Source organism: Erinaceus europaeus, chromosome 6, assembly GCF_950295315.1.
Source record: "Erinaceus europaeus chromosome 6, mEriEur2.1, whole genome shotgun sequence".
In the NCBI taxonomy this organism is placed as follows: Eukaryota; Metazoa; Chordata; class Mammalia; order Eulipotyphla; family Erinaceidae; genus Erinaceus; species Erinaceus europaeus.
Window position 1 is genome coordinate 5379636 of NC_080167.1, and position 18211 is coordinate 5397846.

The 18211-nt window shown below is 55.0% G+C and overlaps 1 protein-coding gene across 2 annotated transcripts; it reads left to right on the plus strand.

Moving 5' to 3' along the window:
* Window positions 1-10210: 10210 nt before the first annotated feature.
* On the plus strand, window positions 10211-16818 carry TMEM119 (transmembrane protein 119). Of its 2 annotated transcripts, none has more exons than XM_007525301.3 (2): window positions 10211-10357; window positions 15267-16818. In XM_007525301.3, exon 2 carries the CDS (start codon window positions 15276-15278, stop codon window positions 15927-15929), a length of 654 nt encoding a protein of 217 aa, XP_007525363.2. In that variant the 5' UTR covers window positions 10211-10357; window positions 15267-15275; the 3' UTR covers window positions 15930-16818. The 2 variants fall into 2 exon arrangements, with proteins under 2 accessions (XP_007525363.2, XP_060048926.1); XM_060192943.1 differs by lacking the exon at window positions 10211-10357 and adding an exon at window positions 11697-11843.
* Window positions 16819-18211: the final 1393 nt, after the last annotated feature.

Genomic DNA, 18211 nt, shown 5'->3' on the forward strand with positions numbered 1-18211 from the left:
CCATTTCCTTTTCCCACTTGCCACTTCCGGTTAAAGATATATATATATATATATATATATATATATATATATATATATATACATATATATATATATATATATATATATATATATATATATATATATATGTTGTCCCTGATCAATAAAGGCACTGCACTGCGTTCCTGCTCCACCATGAGTTTCTAGTCTCTCTCCTGCATCGCTGAGTAAGCAACAGCACAGCTTGGCTCCATCGAGTTCTCTCCAACCCAGAGAGCCCGTGCCTGGGAAGAAATACCCGCAACGCTAGCCTGGCAAAGGGGGAAGGGGGGATACAGAGGGAGAGAGACAGAGAGATACCTGCAGGCCTGCTTCACCACTTGTGAAGCTTTTCCCCTGCAGGTGGGGACCGGGGGCTCAAACCTGGGTCCTTGTGCACTGTAACATGTGCACTCATGCTATCCCTCCATCTTTTTTTTTGCCTCTAGGGTTACTGCTGGGGTTTGGTGGCTGCAGTATGAATCCACTGCTCCTGGAGGCCATTTTCCCCCTTTTGTTGCCCTTGTTTATTGTTGTTGTTGTTGTTGTTGTTATTGTTGTTGTTGTTGTTGGATAGGACAGAGAGAACTCGAGAGAGGGGTGGAAGACAGAGAGGAGGAGAGAAAGACAGACACCTGCAGACCTGCTTCACCGCCTGTGAAGTGACTCCCTGCAGGTGGGGAGCCGGGGGCTCAAACAGGGATCCTTACGCCGGTCCTTGTACTTGGCGCCATGTGAGCTTAACCCACTGCACTACTGCCTGGCCCCATCTATCTATCTTTCTTTCTTTTTTTTTTCACAGTTTTCTTTCTTTTTTTATTTATTTATTTTCCATTTTGTTGCCCTTGTTGTTTTATTGTTGTAGTTATTATTGTTGTTGTTACTGATGTCATCATTGTTGGATAGGACAGAGAGAAATGGAGAGAGGAGGGGAAGACAGAGAAGGGGGAGAGAAAGACAGACACCTGCAGACCTGCTTCACCACCTGCGAAGCGACTCCCCTGCAGGTGGGGAGCCGGGGGATCGAACCAGGATCCTTCCGCTGGTCCTTGCACTTTGCACCTGCTGCACTACCGCCCGACTCCCCTCCATCTTTCTTTTTAAGGGACCGATACTCCCATGTGACACCCGGCCTTGAGCCTGAGTTGTGACCTGGTCAGGCTTGGAAGACACCTCCCCAGGTGAGCTGTCTCCATAGCCTCCTGTTATACTCACAGCAGCCAAGCCCTCAGGAAACTGCCAAGTACCCTAGGCTGGTGAATGGGTGACTAGAACACAGTACCCCAAAGACCAAGCACTCTTTCATGACCCCCAGCCCCAGGGCGCTTGTACTCAATGCCTGCGGGTCCTGGTGACAAGCTGAGCAACAGGGAAGACAGAACCCAGAGCAGAAGTGGGGGATGGGGAGTGGGTGCAGGGAACCCTCTGGAGGGAGTGGGTGGAACTCACCAGGAGTTGGGTGCTGGCCCTGCAGACCGGGACTCACTAAACTCAGAGAACACAGTCCACAGTCGCCTTGAGCCCCGGGAGCCTGGGGGTGGATGCTGGGGCTGGGCCATCTCCATCTTTGTCCTCGACCTTCCTCACCGCCCACGGAAGCAGCCTTTCGCACTAGAGGACAGGCCTCTGGGGCTCTGTGCAGTGATGGTGCTTCCAAAAGTCTTGGCACTGGTGGGGCTGCCGTTCCTTTTGCCAAGGAATCTGGAAATCACTGCATTATTGCCATTAAAAAAATTTCTTGTTTGTTTGTTTTTGCCTCCAGGGTTATTGCTGGGCCTCAGTGCTTGAGCTAGGAATCCACTGCTCCTGGAGGCCATATTTTTTTTCATTGTTTTTGTTGTTGCTGCTGCTGTTGTTGGTTAGGACAGAGAGAAATGGTGACAGGAGGAGAAGACAGAGAAGGGGAGAGAAAGACAGACACCTGCAGACCTGCTTCACCGCCTGTGAAGTGACTCCCCTGCAGGTGGGGAGCCGGGGGCTCGAACCAGGATCCTTGTGCTGGTTCTTGCGCTTCGCACTATGTGCGCTTAATCAGCTGTGCCACCACCCAGCCCCCTTTAATTATCTTTATTTATTATTCGATGGAGGCAACCAGAAATTGAGTAGGGGAAGATGGAGATGGAGAGAGACACCTGTAGCCCAGTTTCCCCACTTGTGAAGCTTTCCCCCTGCAGGTGGGGACCAGGGCTTGGAACCTGCATCCTTGCTCACTGAAACGTGTGCTTAACCAAGTGTGCCACCACCTGACTTTTTACAATTTTTATTATCTTCATTTATGGGTTGGATAGACAGCCGGAGATGGAGAGCAGCTGAGAGACAGAGGGAGAGAGACAGAGAGACACCTACAGCTCTGTTTCACCACTCCTGTAGCTTTCTGCAGGTGGGAACCAGAGACTTGAACCCTGCTCCTTGCACATAGTAACATGTGCACTCAACCAGGTGTGCCACCACCCAGCCCACCCCCTGCCTTTTTTTTTCTTCTCCTTTTATTTCATAGCAGATTAATTCCCTGGGCAGAGCACAGACCTCATCACCCTGGGTTCGAGTCCAGGCACTACCTGGAATCTCCATGGACAGCACGGGGGGAGGGGCACTGCTGTGTTGTCTCTCCTCTCTCTCTCTTCTTTTTTTGTCTATCTCTCTCTCTTCTTTTTTCATTCTCTTTCAGAGAAAGAAAACTTGGTCATGAGGTGTCAGATATGTGTGAGACCTTGGCTTCACCCCCAGTATCGCATAAAAGAGAAAAACAAAATGGTGATGATCTCTGGGGGAAAGGGAACCCTTTAAATGGAATAAATTTAGCTTTTCAGGAAGATTTACTTATATCATTTTAGCCTCTTTTTTTCCTTTTCACATTTTAATTTCTTTTCTCTTTTAAAAAATATATTTATTTATTTTTGGGTAGAGACAGATTTTGGGAGGGGAGGGAAAAATAGGGAAAGAGACAGAGAGACACCTGTAGCCCTGCTTCACCATTTGTGAAGCTTTCCCCCTGCAGGTGAGGACTGGGGGTTTGAACCTGGGTCCTTGTGTGCTGTAATCTGTGTCCTTAACCAGGTGCACCACCACCTGGCCCCTTTACTTTCGTTTATTATTTTTTCGTTTTGCCTCCAGGGTTATTGCTGTGGCTCACTCAGTGCCTGCATTATGAATCCACTGCTCCTGGAGGCCATTATTCCCATTTTGTTGCCCTTGCTGTTGTGCTTGTTGTAGTTATTATTGTTGTCATAGCTGTTGTTGTTGTTGGATAGGACAGAGAGAAATGGAGAGAGGAGGGGAAGACAGAGAGGGGGACAGAAAGACAGACACCTGCAGACCAACTTTACCGCCTGTGAAGTGACTCCCCTGCAGGTGGGGAGCCGGGGGCTCAAACTGGGATCCTTATGCTGTTCCTTGCGCTTTGTGCCATATGCACTTAACCCGCTGCACTACCTCCCAGCTCCCCTTTAATTTCTTTTTCTTTTTTAAAATATTTATTTAGGGCTGGACGGTAGCACAGCGGCCTAAGCGCACATGGCATCAAACACAAGGACCTGGATATGGATCCCGGTTTGAGCCCCCGGCTCCCCACCTGCAGGGGAGTCGCTTCACAGGCAGTGAAGTAGGTCTGCAGGTGTCTGTCTTTCTCTCCCCCTCTCTGTCTCCCCTCCTCTCTCCATTTCTCTCTGTCCTATCCAACAACAACAATGACAACATAATAATAACCTTAAAACAACAAGGACAACAAAAGGGGGGAGAGCCTCCAGGAGCAGTGGATTCACAGTGCAGGCACTGAATCTGAACAATAAACTTGGAGGGAAAAAATTCTTTATTTATTTTTCCTTTTTTGTTGTCCTTGTTGTTTTACTGTTGTAGTTATTATTGTTGTTGTTATTGATGTCATCGTTGTTGGATAGGACAGAGAGAAATGGAGAGAGGAGGGGAAGACAGAGAGGGGGAGAGAAAGACAGACACCTGCAGACCTACTTCACTGCCTGAGACGCGACTCCCCTGCAGGTGGGGAGTCAGGGGCTCGAACTGGGATCCTTGTGCCAGTCCTTGCGCTCCATGCTGCATGCGCTTAACCCACTGCGCTACCGCTGGACTCCCTATTTATTTATTTTAATCAGAGCACTTCTCAGGTCTGGCTTATGGTTATGTGGGGGATTGAACCTGGGTATTTGGAGCCTCAGGCATGAGAGTCTATTTGCATAACCGTTATGCTACCTCCCCCCCACCTTTAATTTCTTTAGAGAGTGTATGTGTGTCACCAGGGCACTACCTGAGCACACTCAGCTCCGGCATGAGGTAGTGCTGGGGACTGAACCTGGGGCCTCAGGCAGGCAGGCAGGGCCTATGCTCTAAGGCTGAGCTGTCTCCCAACCTGGTGCTGCATTTTGAAGGGAGAAAAGCGCTTCCTCTGGGGGCTTGTGTGGGCCTAGAGGTCTCCCCTGGATGGTTTAGCCCTGGAAGCCCCTTTCAGCTGCTACTCCAGAAAGCCCCCACCCCCAGCCCCATGGGAGGCAGTCACGTCCACATCAAGTCTGGCCTCATTTGGGAATGGGGGGAGTGCCTGTCCCAGAGAGGCACCGGGCACCACATCGCTCCCCCTAGACCTCAGGCCCCCCTCCTGCCCCGTGGTTTGGGGTGCAGGCCCCTCCCTGCTGAGCTTTCTGTCCTGGGGCCTAAAATTAGCTCACAAATTCCTCTGCTGCCTGGCGGGCCTCCCGCAGACAATGCAAACCAGATGTGTCCAGCTGTTGACCCATCCCCCCACCTCCCCCCACCAGCGAGCGCCCTGTGTAGAGGCAAAAGCCCAGCCTGCAGGCTGACCCCACGGGGGAGCCAGTGCTGGGGGGGGGGGAGGTGATGGGAGGAGAAAGAGAGGACGGAGGGGAGAGGAAAGGAGGGGAGGAGAGGGAAGAGGAGAAAAGGAGATGATAGGAGGGGAGAAACAGGAGAGAAGGGGAAGGAAGAGAGGAAGAGGAGGGGGTAGAAGGGCAAGGCGAAGAGTGTGATGAAGAGTGAGTCAGGAAGGGGCTTAGAGGAGGGGAGAAAGAAAGTGAAGAAGAGACAGAGGGTCTTAGCGTCAGCAGGGAGCAGAAGAGAGGAGATGACCCACCGCAGTGGAGTCCCTGAAGTTCCCCCACTTCTCCATCTCTGCCAGCATCCCCCCATCCTCCTCCTGACTGGGGCTGGGCCAGTGGCTGCAGGGTCCCAGGGTGCATGTAGCTGGTTCAGGGGTGCCCACAGTGTGCATCTGGGGAGCAGGGTTCCAGCGGGCAGGCGAGTCCACCGTCCTCCCTCCAAGAAGGGAGACGGCTTCTGTGTGGGGTGATGTGAGGAGAGCTCTATGGGCTCTCTGTGTTGTGCAGTCATTCCTGTGTGAGACACACAAGAGAGAGGTTCACAGGAGGGGGAGAGAGGGAGAGAGGGAGAGAGGAAAGGATAGAGGAGAGAGACAGAGAGAGGAGGAGAGAGGAGAGACAGAGATAGAGACAGAAAGAAAAGGGTAGAGAGAGCACCGCTTATGAGAGCAGGAGAGACAGCACACACAGTGCTGGGAACTGAACCTGCGGTCTCAGCCTGCGAGTCGAGTCCTGTACTCTACCTCTGTGTGAGGCCTTGGGTTCTGTCCCTGGCACCACAGCTGAACAAGAAAGACAAAAGCAAATAGAACATCGTAACTGGCAGAACGGTTATGGTGGACTCCAATTCCTCTCTCTGTCTCTCTCTCTCTATTATAGCCAGGGAGGTAGCTCAGCAGACAGAGTGCAGGACTTGCTTGCCTGAAGTCCTGGGTCCCCTGTATGCCCAAATGATACTCTGGTCTCCCCTCTCACTAAATAATTCAATAAGATCACTTTATTTTATTTTATTTTTATTGTTGTCGTTGTTGTTGGATAAGACAGAGGGAAATGGAGAGAGGAAGGGAAGACAGAGAGGGGGAGAGAAGGACAGACACCTGCAGACCTGCTTCACCGCTTGTGAAGCGACTCCCCTGCAGGTGGGGAGCTGGGGGCTTGAACTAAGATCCTTGTGTCGGTCCTTGTGCTTTGTGCCACGTGTGCTTAACCCGCTGTGCTATTACCTGACTCTCCAAGATCACTTTAAAAGTCCCTCTGTGGGGGAGTCGGGAGCTAGCACAGCAGGTTAAGCACACGTGGCACCAAGTGCAAGGACCAGCACAAGGATCCCGGTTCAAGCCCCCGGCTCCCCACCTGCAGGAGAGTCGCTTCACAGGCAGTGAAGCAGGTCTGCAGGTGTCTGTCTTTCTCTCCCCCTTTCTGTCTTCCCCTCCTCTCTCCATTTCTCTCTATCCTATCCAACAACAGTAACAGCCACAACAATGATAAAACAACAAGGGCAACAAAAACATTGGAAAAAATAACCTCTAGGAGCAGTGGATTTGTGGTACAGGCACTGAGGATCCCTGGAGGCAAGAAAAAAAAAGGCTCCTGTTTATGAAAATAAAGCTGGTAAAAATCCAACTTACAGATGGGGAAACTGAGGCCCGGGGCATTTCCCAGCACCAAGGAGCTCCAGGCTGTCGTCCCTCTGCCCTGACAGCCACTTGAAAGGCTCCGTCTATTTCTGTCTGAGGGCAGGCCCACCCAGCTCTGTGTTTAGACAGGGCTCCACACCCACAGCCAGGCCACAGTAGGGTGGGGGGCACCCTGGTGGGTATGGAGGCCCCCCCTTTCAGAGGGCCTGGGGGCCATCTCGGCTAATTACACAGTGGGCACAGGGCGGGGGGCCCCGATGGCTTCTAGGCTGGGCACGGGGCCCAGGACACTGCTTGGCCTTTTGAATTACAGGCTGTGAGTGAGGCCCCGCCACCCCACCCTACCCCACCCTCTGGGAGCTGCCCCTCGTAGGGTGGGACCCCAGCATGCTCAGTATTGGAGGACATGAGGCGCTCAGAACAGGCCACAAGCTCATGAAAGCGACACAGGGCCAGTTTGTGGTGCACCTGTTACAGCCCACATGCTACCAGGTATAAGGACCTGGGTTCGAGCCTCTGGTCCCCATGCACAGGAAGGAAACTTCAGGAACAGTGAAGCAGGGCTGCAGGTCTCTCTCTCTTTATCTCTCTCTCCCTCTCTCCCTTCCCCCCTCTTCCCCCCTCTTTCTTTCTTTCTTTCTTTCAATTTACATTTATTTATCAGATACAGAGAGAAACTGAGAAGAGAGGGGAAGGGAGAGAGGCAGAGAGGCAGAGAAACCCCTGCAGCTCTGCTTCACCACTCATGAAACTTTCCCCCTGGCCCAGAAAGTGGCACAGTGGAAAAGCATTGGATTCTCAACCATGAGTTTCTGAGTTCAATCCCCGGCACCACATGTACCAGAGTGACGTCTGGCTCTTTTCTTCCTCTTTCAACTCCTATATTTCTCATGAATAAATAAATAAATTGAAGAAGAAAAAAAAGAAGGAGAAGAAGAAGAATCGTGGTCTGGGAGGTGGCACAGTGGATAAAGCATCGGACTTTCAAGCACGAGGTCCTGAGTTCAATCCCCAGCAGCACATGTACCAGAGTGATGTCTGGTTCTTTCTCTCTCCTCCTATGTTTCTCATTAATAAATAAATAATTTTTTTTTAAAAAAGAATCTTCCCTGGAGTCGGGCGGTAGCGCAGCGGGTTAAGCGCAGGTGGCACAAAGCGCAAGGACCGGCGTAAGGATCCCGGTTCGAGCCCCCGGCTCCCCACCTGCAGGGGAGTCGCTTCACAGGCGGTGAAGCAGGTCTGCAGGTGTCTGTCTTTCTCTCCCCCTCTCTGTCTTCCCCTCCTCTCTCCATTCCTCTCTGTCCTATCCAACAACAATGACATGAATAATAACAAGAATAATAACCACAACAATAAAAAACAAGGGCAACAAAAGGGAAAATAAATAAATATTTTTAAAAATTAAAAAAAAAAGAGGAGAAGAGAGAGAGAAGCAGAGTGTAAGGACTCAGAGAGCATTCACACACATCCAGCCACTGACAGAACAGCTACTGTGTTCTAGGATCTTCCCAGGTGCTGGAGTCTCAACAGGGCACAAACCAGGTACTTCTGGTCCTCAGCAACCTGGTTCACCCCCTTTTCCTCCATCAAGAACAGCCCTCTGGCCAGGCACTGGCAACCTCAGGACCTTTGCACAGCAACCCTTTGCTGCTTCCTCTTCCCCCTCCCCAGCAGCACTGTCACCCCTCAGGCAAACCAGGTGATCACCCCCCTTAGAATGCAGGGTCCGGGATGGATCCCAGCTTTGGGGTTCTCTCAAAAGCCGATGGGAAATTCTCTGGCTTTGTTTTCCTGGCCGAAGCTCCTCCCTTCCCCCTCCTGGATACAGGGCTGATGTTCCGCTGGGCCTGGAGGGTGGACAGGGCCACCCCATTCCCAAACCTTCCCTGGCTTCCAGGGATGGATAGAACCTCTGACTTGAGCCTACGGCTCCCCAGTCCTTGGCCCCGGCTCCCCTTCCCCAAGCCTGTCCTGGGTGTCAGCTCCCTTGGGCCACAGACCTCCTTTTGCTTTTGGAAAAACATCTTTTGGGGGCGGGCAGGTGGTGACACACCTGGTTAAGTGCATGTATGACCACACATAAGGACCCAGGTTCAAGTCCCCGATCTCCACCTGCAGGGGGAAAGCTTCCCGAGTGGTGAAGCAGGGCTGCAGGTGTCTCTCTCTTTTCCTTTTTATCTTCTCTCCCTCTCAATTACTTTCTGTTCTATCAGATAAAATAAAGTTTAAATTATATATAAAAAGAAAAAAAAAACATATTTTCTATCTGGCAAGACAGCTCACCTGGGAGTGCACCTGCTGTCACACACAGGGCCAGCTTCCAGCCCAGCTCTCTCTCTCTCTCTCTATCTATCTATCTATCTATCTATCTATCTATCTATCTATCTATCTCTGTCTCTGTCTCTCTGCCTGAAAAGGCCAGCTGAAAGCAATAAAGACCCAGCATATACAGAAAAGGGATGTCCCCAGAAAGCCTGTTGGCACAGCCCCTGGGCCCCTGAGAGGCATGTGCAGAATGAAGGAATACAGGAGTGGGTGAGATGGTGAGTGGGTGAGTGGGTGAGTGAATAAGAGAGTGATAGGGTGAGTGGATGAGAGGGTGAGTGGATCAGAGCATGAGTGGGTGACTGAGTGAAAGGGTAAGTGGATGAGAGTATGAGTGGGTTAATGGGTGAGTGGATGAGTGGGTGAGTGGATGAGTGTATGAGAGGGTGAGTGGATGAGTGGGTGAGTGGGTGAGTGGATGAGAGGGTGAGTGAGTGAGTGGATGAGTGGGTGAGTGGATGAGTGGATGAGAGGGTGAGAGGATGAGTGGATGAGTGGGTGAGTGTATGAGAGGGTGAGTGGATGAGTGGGTGAATGGATGAGTGGATGAGTGAGTGAATGGATGAGAGGGTGAGTGGATGAGTGGGTGAGTGGATGAGAGGGTGAGAGGATGAGAGGGTGAGTGGATGAGTGGGTGAGTGGATGAGAGGGTGAGAGGATGAGTGGATGAGAGGGTGAGTGGATGAGAGGGTGAGTGGATGAGAAGGTGAGTGGATGAGAGGGTGAGTGGATGAGAGGGTGAGAGGATGAGTGGATGAGTGGGGGAGTGGATGAGTGTGTGAGTGGATGAGAGGGTGAGTGGATGAGTGGGGGAGTAGATGAGTGGATGAATTGGTGAGAGGGTGAGTGGATGAGTGGGTGAGTGGATGAGTGGATGAGTTGGTGAGAGGGTGAGTGGATGAGTGGATGAGAGGGTGAGGGTGAGCAGTGTCTGGCCTGCCCAGTGAGTTTCTAGCCTGGTACAGCTGCTCCTACTAGACTTGAAATGGTGCCACACCTCCTGCTCTGCCTCCCCAGGGGTGATGTGTCCCCAGCCCAGGGCCAGTCTTTGGGGGACCAGAAGGCTCCCAGCTCCCCACAAATGGGGAATTGGAGGTTCAGGGAGCACTGCAGGCGGGGGCACCAGAGCTTGGCCTGCTAAACCCCCAGCCCACACTGCACCCACTCCCTTTGGAAAACCTGAATCATCCCTGAACACGGACTGGGACTTCCCTGGTTGTTCCAGGGCCGTGACCTGCTCTGACACTTCCCCTCCAGCCCCTCTGGGAGCCCCCCCAGGGGAGGGGGGCCCATTGGGCTTCCCCAGGCCGGGATCCCTTCTGTCCCCACGCCACCTCCTAATGAAATCAGGCTGGCATGCTTCAGGGAGGGGGGGAGGAGGAATGAGAAAAAGAGGAGGAAGAAGGGGAGAGGAGGGAGGGGAGAGGAGGGGCGGGGAGGCCAGGGCGGGAGGGTGGAAGCGGGAAGCTGGCTCGCCAGCCAGAGCCTTGGCCACTACTCGGCGGGCACACCACTGGAGGAACAGTACTGGTGAGTTTGGGGTCCTCCTTGTCCCGGGGCTGGGGTCTCTGGAGGGGGAAAGGGGAAGGGGAAAGGGAAGGAGAAGGGCTAACATAATGGAGGAGTCTCCAAGTTTGAGGGAACGTGGGGGATATGTGTCTGTGTGTGACTGTGAGTGAGTGAGTGTGTATGTGTGGCTGTGTCTGAGTGTCTGAGTGTGTGTGAGGCTGGGGAGGGTATTGTGTGTGTGGGGGGGTGCTGTCCCATCTTGGGGACAATGTGTCATGTGTTCCCTGGGCACCCTCTTCGTGGGCTGGGCGGGTGTGCGTCTCCGAGTGTGTGTGCCATCCCCGAGCCCTTGGACCCCTTCTCCCCACCGCCTCTCTCAGGTCTCCAGCCTTGTCCCCAGCTGCCCTGGGCGGGATGGGGTTGCTCTTTTCAGCCAGACCCCCCTTCCCCCAAAGGCTGCTAATTGAAACCAGGTCTCTGGCTGCCCCTCCCCCTTGGTCATGATTCTGCTGTGGCCAGGGCTGCCTGGACCCCTCAGAGCTAGACTCAGAGTCCTGAGTCTCAGACTTGGGGTGCTGGGTCCCAGACTTGGGGGGGTAGTCAGGCCTCAGGAGGGTTTGCAGCCTGTGTACAGTCCTGAGCTCACATGATGGTGGGAGTCTGCAGGCCGGCCCTGCCCCCTGTGGGGTCCTGGACACCCCAGGCCAGAGTGGACAGTGCTGTGTGTTGTGGGGCCCTCTCTGGTCCAGGGGGGCCCTCACCCTACTGTACAGATATGGAAACTAAGGCTCAGGCAGGTGATTTTCCCTGACACAGGAGGCCGGGACCTCCTAGGTTCACTCCCAGGGCCACCCTCATCCCTAATCTGCATCTTCTTGGGGACTCACAAGGGTCTTAGTGAGGCCTGGAATGAGTGGAGCCCGGGAAGTGAGGCAGCAGAGGACAGAGTGGGGGCTCCAGCTGACCCACATCCTGGACTCCTTGATGTTCAGAGCTGAGCTGTCACTTCTCTCTGCAGAGCGGGGACAATACTAAAGGAACCCCAGGGATGTGTGACTGGGAATGTTAGGGGGTCCTGGGTGGGAACTCGGCTGATCCTGAACCCCATTTTCACACACTGCGCTGCTACTTGGCACGAGGCAGGATCTGGAACATTCTCCCAGCCCTTCCCTCAGCTCTGGGAGGCAGGTCCTGCAGCCAGTGCCCGCTGCCTCAGCTTATAGAAAGGAGGGTGGGGAGGAGGCCGCCCAGGGCTAGTGGATGGGACTCTAGGAGGCAGAGGCAGGTCTCCCTGGGGCTCAGGGACTGGCCAGGCACAGGCTCCACACAGAGGCCAGTGAGGGCCCAGAGTCGGGGGGCCACCAGGGCTCCTGGGGCGCGCAGAGCACCTCAAATCCATGTCCCAGCTGAGATCTACCAGAGGGGGTGCACGCCCAGGCCCCGAGGGAGAGAGTGAGGGAAGCACCCGGAGAAGATGCACCCGGCTCTGACAGCTGTGTGTCCTCAGGTAAGTCACCGACCATCTCTGATCTAGCAAAGGGAGACAGCGCCTCCCTGGGACCCCAGGGGGTCAAGTGTGAGACCCTGAACCACAAGGCCTCTCTTTCCAGCCCACCCTGACCTTGACCTTTCTTGCTTCCTCTTCCTTCCTTCCCTTTTATTGCCACCAGGGCTATTTGCTGGTGGTAACTTCTTCCCTTTATTTGTTCTATTTTATTTGACAGGACAGAAAGAAAGGGGGAGGGTGGGGGTAGATAGCATAATGGTTATGCAAAGATAGTCTCATGCCTGAGGCTTCAAAGTCCCAGGTTCCATCCACTTCAACACCACCACTACCAAAGAGTTGAGCAGTGCTCTGGTAAAAAAAAAAAAAAAAGAGGGGTGGGAGAGAGGGAGAGAGAGAGGGAGATGAAGAACAAGAGAGAATGAAAGACACCAGCAGACCTGCTTCACACTATTCCTGAAGTTTTCCTCTTGCAGGTAGGGAGCCGGGGCTTGAACCCGAGTTCTTGCACTTGAAAACATGTGCACCCAGCTGGGTGTGCCATGTCCCAGGCCCCACACTTGTTGTTTCTTTTCCTCTGAGCTGGCTTGTCCACCTTTATACCCAGACACTCAGTTTTGATGAGAGTCACTTCTCTGGGGGCCCACAGATCTGTGGTGTACCCCTGAGGTCGAGACAGTCAGGGCTGGAGACACCCCCCACCGCACCACAGGGCCCTGACCCACACTCTTGCCCAGCCTCTCGCTGTGTGGCCTTGGACCTGTGGCTTATCTCTGGGCCTGCCCCACCACCACTACGGCTCAGTCCTCGGGGAGAGTCTCAGACTGGGGCAGCAAAGGCAGCGTTGCACATGTGTAACTCACTTCCCAGTGAGTCTGTATTCGGCTCTCTGCCCTCAGTGCAGGTGAGGTTTGGGGGTTCATGTGGGACTACAAATCCACTGCTCCTAGCAGCCATTTTCCCCGTTTTTATTGGCTAGGACAGAGACAGAGAGGGAGAGAGACACCTACAAACCTGCTTCACCAGTTGTGAAGTGACAACCCCCCCCCCCCAGGTGGGGAATCAAGCCAGGATCCTTGCATGGAGGCTCATCTGGTTCCCATTTTGGGGGTGACCACAGGACTGGGCTCTGGCTCCCTTTTCAGCAGGAGCCTCCCCCCACTGCCCTGCTCTGCTTGGAGCCTGGGGGTGGGAGGGCTCTGCCTGTGAAGATGGCAACCTGCCCCTCACTCCACACCACCTCCCCTGGAGGCTTCTGGGGAAGGGAACAGACTCAGAGCCCCAAGGTGTCGGGAGGGAGGGGCTCCCGAGGTGGGGGACCACTCCATGCCTTCTCTCACTCACTCAGCCCCCATGCCCCTCACTTCTCCTCAAGCCCACTCTCTCTGGGTCTCTCACTCAGCCTCTCTGAGCCTCAGTTTCCATGGCTGGAAAATGGAGGTGACCTCAGTACCTCCCCCATCTGGGAGTTCTCAGGAATTCCTCTTAGACATTTAAAATAGGGGACCAAGCCCCCCCCCCCCCCCCCCGATTCCATGGCTAATTCCCTGAGTCAGCCTGCTGCCCTGGGGAGCTGTTCAAGAGCGAGATTCAGGTGGCCCCAGATGTAGCGCAGTGGTTAGAGCTTTTAGCCTGACAGCGTGAGGGACCCACTTTGATCCTGGCATCTGGCATCAAATGTAGCAGGGTAGTGCCACTCCCTCAACCTCCTCTTCTCATGCTGATCAATAAATCTTAAAAAATAAAGATTGTGGGAGTCGGGCGGTGGCACAGCGGGTTAAGCGCACGTGGCGCAAAGCGCAAGGACCGGGATAAGGATCCCGGTTCGAGACCCCGGCTCCCCACCTGCAGGGGAGTCGCTTCACAGGCGGGGTGAAACAGGTCTGCAGGTGTCTGTCTTTCTCTCCCCCTCTCTGTCTTTCCCTCCTCTCTCCATTTCTCTCTGTCCTATCTAACAACGACGACATCAATAACAACAACAACAATAACTGCAACAGCAATGAAAAACAAGGGCAACAAAGGGGAAAATAAATAAATAAATATTTAAAAATTGTAAGACTCAGAGGCCAGGAGATAGCTCACCTGGCAGAGTGTACACATCGTTGTGTGTGAGGTCCTGGGTTCAAGCCCCAGTACCACACAGGAGCACCATGGACAGCACTGGGGGAGCTCTGTCGATGGTGGGGTGTGTCCTCTCTGTCTTTTTTTTTTTTTAATTTTAAATCCCAGAGTACTGTTCAGGTCTAGTTTATGCAGGGGAGTGAACCTGAAACTTTGGAACCTCAAGCGTGAGAGTCTTTTTGCAGAATAATTATGCTATCTACCCCCACCCTCTCTCTGTTTCTCTCTCTCCCACTCTGTCTCCCCCCCCCCTTCCTCCAAATAAAATAAGTGAAAAAACATGGCCCCTGGAGGCATCTCAGACATGCCTCACATGTCTGAGGCTCTGAGTTCATTCCCTGGGGCCACATTAAAGGGGAAAAAATTGAAAAAAAAAAAACAAAATGGTATGGGGGAGAGGAGGCTGGCTAGATAGCTCAGTTGGGTAGTGTGCTGCTCTGCCTAGTGTGTCACCAGGTTCAAGACCTGTCCTCACTGGATTGGAGGCAGCTTCAGTGCTGTGGTCTTGTTCACACTGTGTTCGCTTCCTTCCTCTCTCTCGTTCTCATTAATAAATCATAATTCTCATTAATAAATTTAAAAATATATTTTTTAAGAAAGAAAGAAAGGAGGAGAGACACCTGCAGTCCTGCTTTACCCCTCATGAAGTTTCCCCCATGCAGGTGGGGGGCAGGGCTCAAACCTGGGTCCCTGTGCACTGTCATGTGAGTGCTTAACCCGCTGTTCCACCGCCTGCCTCCTCCTGTCCTTTCTTGAGCTTCACTGCTCCAGGCTGCCTTTTTAAGACAGTTGGATAGATAGGTAGGAAAGAGAGAAAAAGAGAGAGAGAGAGAGAAAGAGGCAGGCATCACTCTGGTACACATGCTGCCAGGGATGGAACTCAAGACCTCACGCTAATAAGTCTAATGCTTTATCCACGGTGCCGCCTCTCAGACCATGTCTTTCTTCCTTTGTCTTCTCTTCTCAATTTCTCTCTGTCTTTATCCAAAACAAATAAGTAAATAAATATTAGAGAGAGGAAACAAGAAATAGAGAAACAGTGACCGGTTCAAGACAAGACACTTTTTTTTCTTCATTCATCACTTAAAAACGAGATGGGCTTCTTTATTTATTGGGGGAGGAGAAAGAGGGAGCTAGAGCCACCTGGCCTGCCCTCTCCTCCTCCTCACCTCTTCTGGCACAGGCCAGGAGGAAGCCAAGGAGGTGAGCCAGGTGCAATGGTGGGGGGCTGCAGGCATGGCCCCTCGTCCTCGGAGGAGTGGGCAGCTGGATGGGGAGGCACTGACCTCTGCCCCCCACCCCCAGGTGCCCACCATGGAGGCCCCCAGCCTGGTCCTTTGGCTGTTGCTGCTCCTGAGTCCCCCGCCCGCCCGCTCCCGGGGGGCCGCCTTCCTGGACGAGCTGGAGGGCAGCGGGGAGGCTGAGGCCCCCTCGCCCAGCCCCCCGGAGGCCGGCACACCCGCAGCCAGCCCCTCGCCCGGCCCGGGGCCCCCCACCAGCCTGCTGGAAGGCCTGGCCGACTTCTTCCGCCGACAGGCGCTGCTGGTGGCCGTGGTGGGCGCGCTGGCCCTGCTGCTGCTGGTCCTGGCCTGTGCCGCCGTGGTCACCCGCCAGCAGCGAGCCGCCGCCGCCTACTACCCCGCCGGCTTCCCGGAGAAGAAGTACGTGGACCGCAGCGACCCGGCCGGGGGACCCCGCGCCTTCAGCGAGCTCCCCGCCACCAGCAGCCCCGCAGCCCGGCCGGGCGACGACTCCTCCCGCCGGCTGCAGGCCGACATCCTGGCCGCCTCCCAGAGCCTGCGGTCCCCGCCCCGGGCCCGCGACGGGGAGCCCCAGGACCAGGGCCCGGCCACCGCGGAGGGGACCCCAGACGCCCCCCAAGAGCCCCGGGACCCACTGGCGGCTCCCTCCACAGCCCAAGAAGCCAGGGAGCCCACCGATGCCCCTGAAAGCAGCCCCCGCACCTGACAGCCCCCCAGGACTGCTGCCCCCACGGTCGGACCCCCGGGGTCACCTCCACAGGCTTGGAAAGGCCCTGGTCCCTTGTGGCCCCCGACAGCCCTTCCTCTGCCACCCTCCCAGGCAAAGCTGCACCCCAGGACTCTGTATGTTCCAGAAACATCTGTCCTCGCAGCCCCCGCAGACTGCACCCCGAAACACAGAACCTGGTGCAGGGGAGAGGGCTGGGACCCTCAGAGCCAGACCAGCTGGGAGAGCCTCATGGAAATTCTCAAGGGGACAAAAGACCCCAAGCCTAGGAGACTCTGGCTCCCTGTCCCCTGCTCAGGGCATTCTGGGGGTTTTTCTCTGGGAAGCCACCCCCCCCAACCTGGCTCTGCTTAGCTTCCTCCCTGCATTTGTGTGTGTGTGTGTGGGGGGGGGATGCTTTTCTTGTCTGTGTGCTTCGTTTTGCTTTTTCAGAACCACAGAGTGAAACCCTGCAGCTTCTGCTCTTGGGGCTCCCACTCTCAGTGTGTGGGGCAGGGTCCCCCACTTTCTGGTGGGGTCAGGCTGAAGGGGATGGGACCCCAACATCTCTGCTGGTGGGCAAGGGGAGCTTCTGGTCCTCTTTGACCACTGGGATGGGCTCAGGGTGGCAGCTCTTCCTAGTAGGGGGGCGGATGCCTAGCCCAGAGCAGGAGTATCCTGGGCCTCAGCTCTTGCCTGTGTTCACTGTATTTAGTCCTTGACAAGGGAGCCTGAGCTCCGTCCTGAACTAGGAAGGCCTGGTGGTGCTGGTGGTGGTGGGGGGGTGTAATCCTCTTCCCACCCCTCTGTCTGCCCCCCCCCCCCCAAGCTCTACAGAATGCTCCAGATGGTAGACAACACAAACCAGCACAATAAACTTTTATTCTGACCCGAGTCTCTGCTTTGCTGGGGGGAGAGATTGCTGGGTTTGTGTGTGTGGGGTTGGGGTGGTGGTGGCAGTTTGGGGGTGTGGGGAGAGACACAGCCAGGGCTACATGAGTGACTGGTGTGTGTGTAGGGTGATGCACAGACCAGGGTCACACTGCTCTGTGACCAACAGTTGGGGGCCAGGGTGGGGGGGTAGGGTATGGTCAGGGCTCTTCCAAAGATGGCAGTCCTGCCAGGACCTGGGGCGGGAGGCAGCCGGCCTTTGTCTCCTGTCTCTGTAGTCAGAGCTGCCAGTTGCAGTCCAGATGTGGCAGCCAGGAGCCTGCAGGGGGAGGGGCAGGACGGGAGACCACCCCCTAAGCACAGACTCAAAAGGGGGCTGGGCTTGGGCTCTGCCATACAATGGCCTCTGTGTAGCTCACGGGGAGGGGCCTCCCCTCTCAGCCCAGCCCTGCTCCTTGCAGTGGGGGGGTGGGGGGGCTGGGACAGGGGTGCCCAGAAGTGACACCCTTGTCTGTGAGCCTGGGCTCCCTGGGACAGACAGCTGGGGGACAGACACCCGAAGGAGGTGGTGTTATGTCAGCTCCGCCTCTTCCTCCCTGTGGAGCCCCCACAACTCAGCTTCTGTTCCTTCTGCCAGCCACCCCCTTCCATCTCTCCCTGCCTGGCCAGGTGGCCCCTGTAACGTGGAGATTGGTTCTGAGGAAGAAGCAGCTATTCTGAGCCTCACAGGGGCACCCACAGCAGGTGGGCACCGCTATGCCCTGGCGCCAGGTGGAAGCCGAGACCCAGAGAGGTGAAGACACTTTTCCTGGGCGGCACAGTTGCTCCACAGGCTAAGATCCCCACTGAGCTCTACTGCATGTTTGATGAATGAGTGAGTGAAAGAATGAATGAATGAATGAATGAATCCCTGGGTGCTGGGGGTGGGGGAGACAGTGGGCTCTGGCTCTGAGGTACCCTCGGTGGTCCCTGACACCCCCCCCCCCAGCAGGCAGCTGCAAAGTATAAAGAGTCAACCTGCCAGGGGCCTCCCTGCTGGCCCCCCACCAGCACCCCGCTGCCACCCAGCCCAGAGGGCCTCTCCCTCAGCGTGTGGGGACACAGGGTCTGGGGTGCACGGGGCTGGAGGACAGGGCACAGTCAGCACCTCTCCCAGCTGTGGTTCCTTCCCTGTAAGCTGGGGAGCACAGCCCTCACCCTGTGATTTGGGGTCCCTAGCTGTGGCCTGTTGGGGAGGGGGTGGCCTAGGCTGCCAGCTGTGTGACCTTCCAGGAGTCACCTGGGCTCTCCGGGTCTGAGTCTCCTCGTGGGAGTAATGGGGTAACGGTGGCTCCAGGCTGGAGGGATGGGTGGGGGCACCATTCCTGGTGACAACTTGAATCCTGTCATTA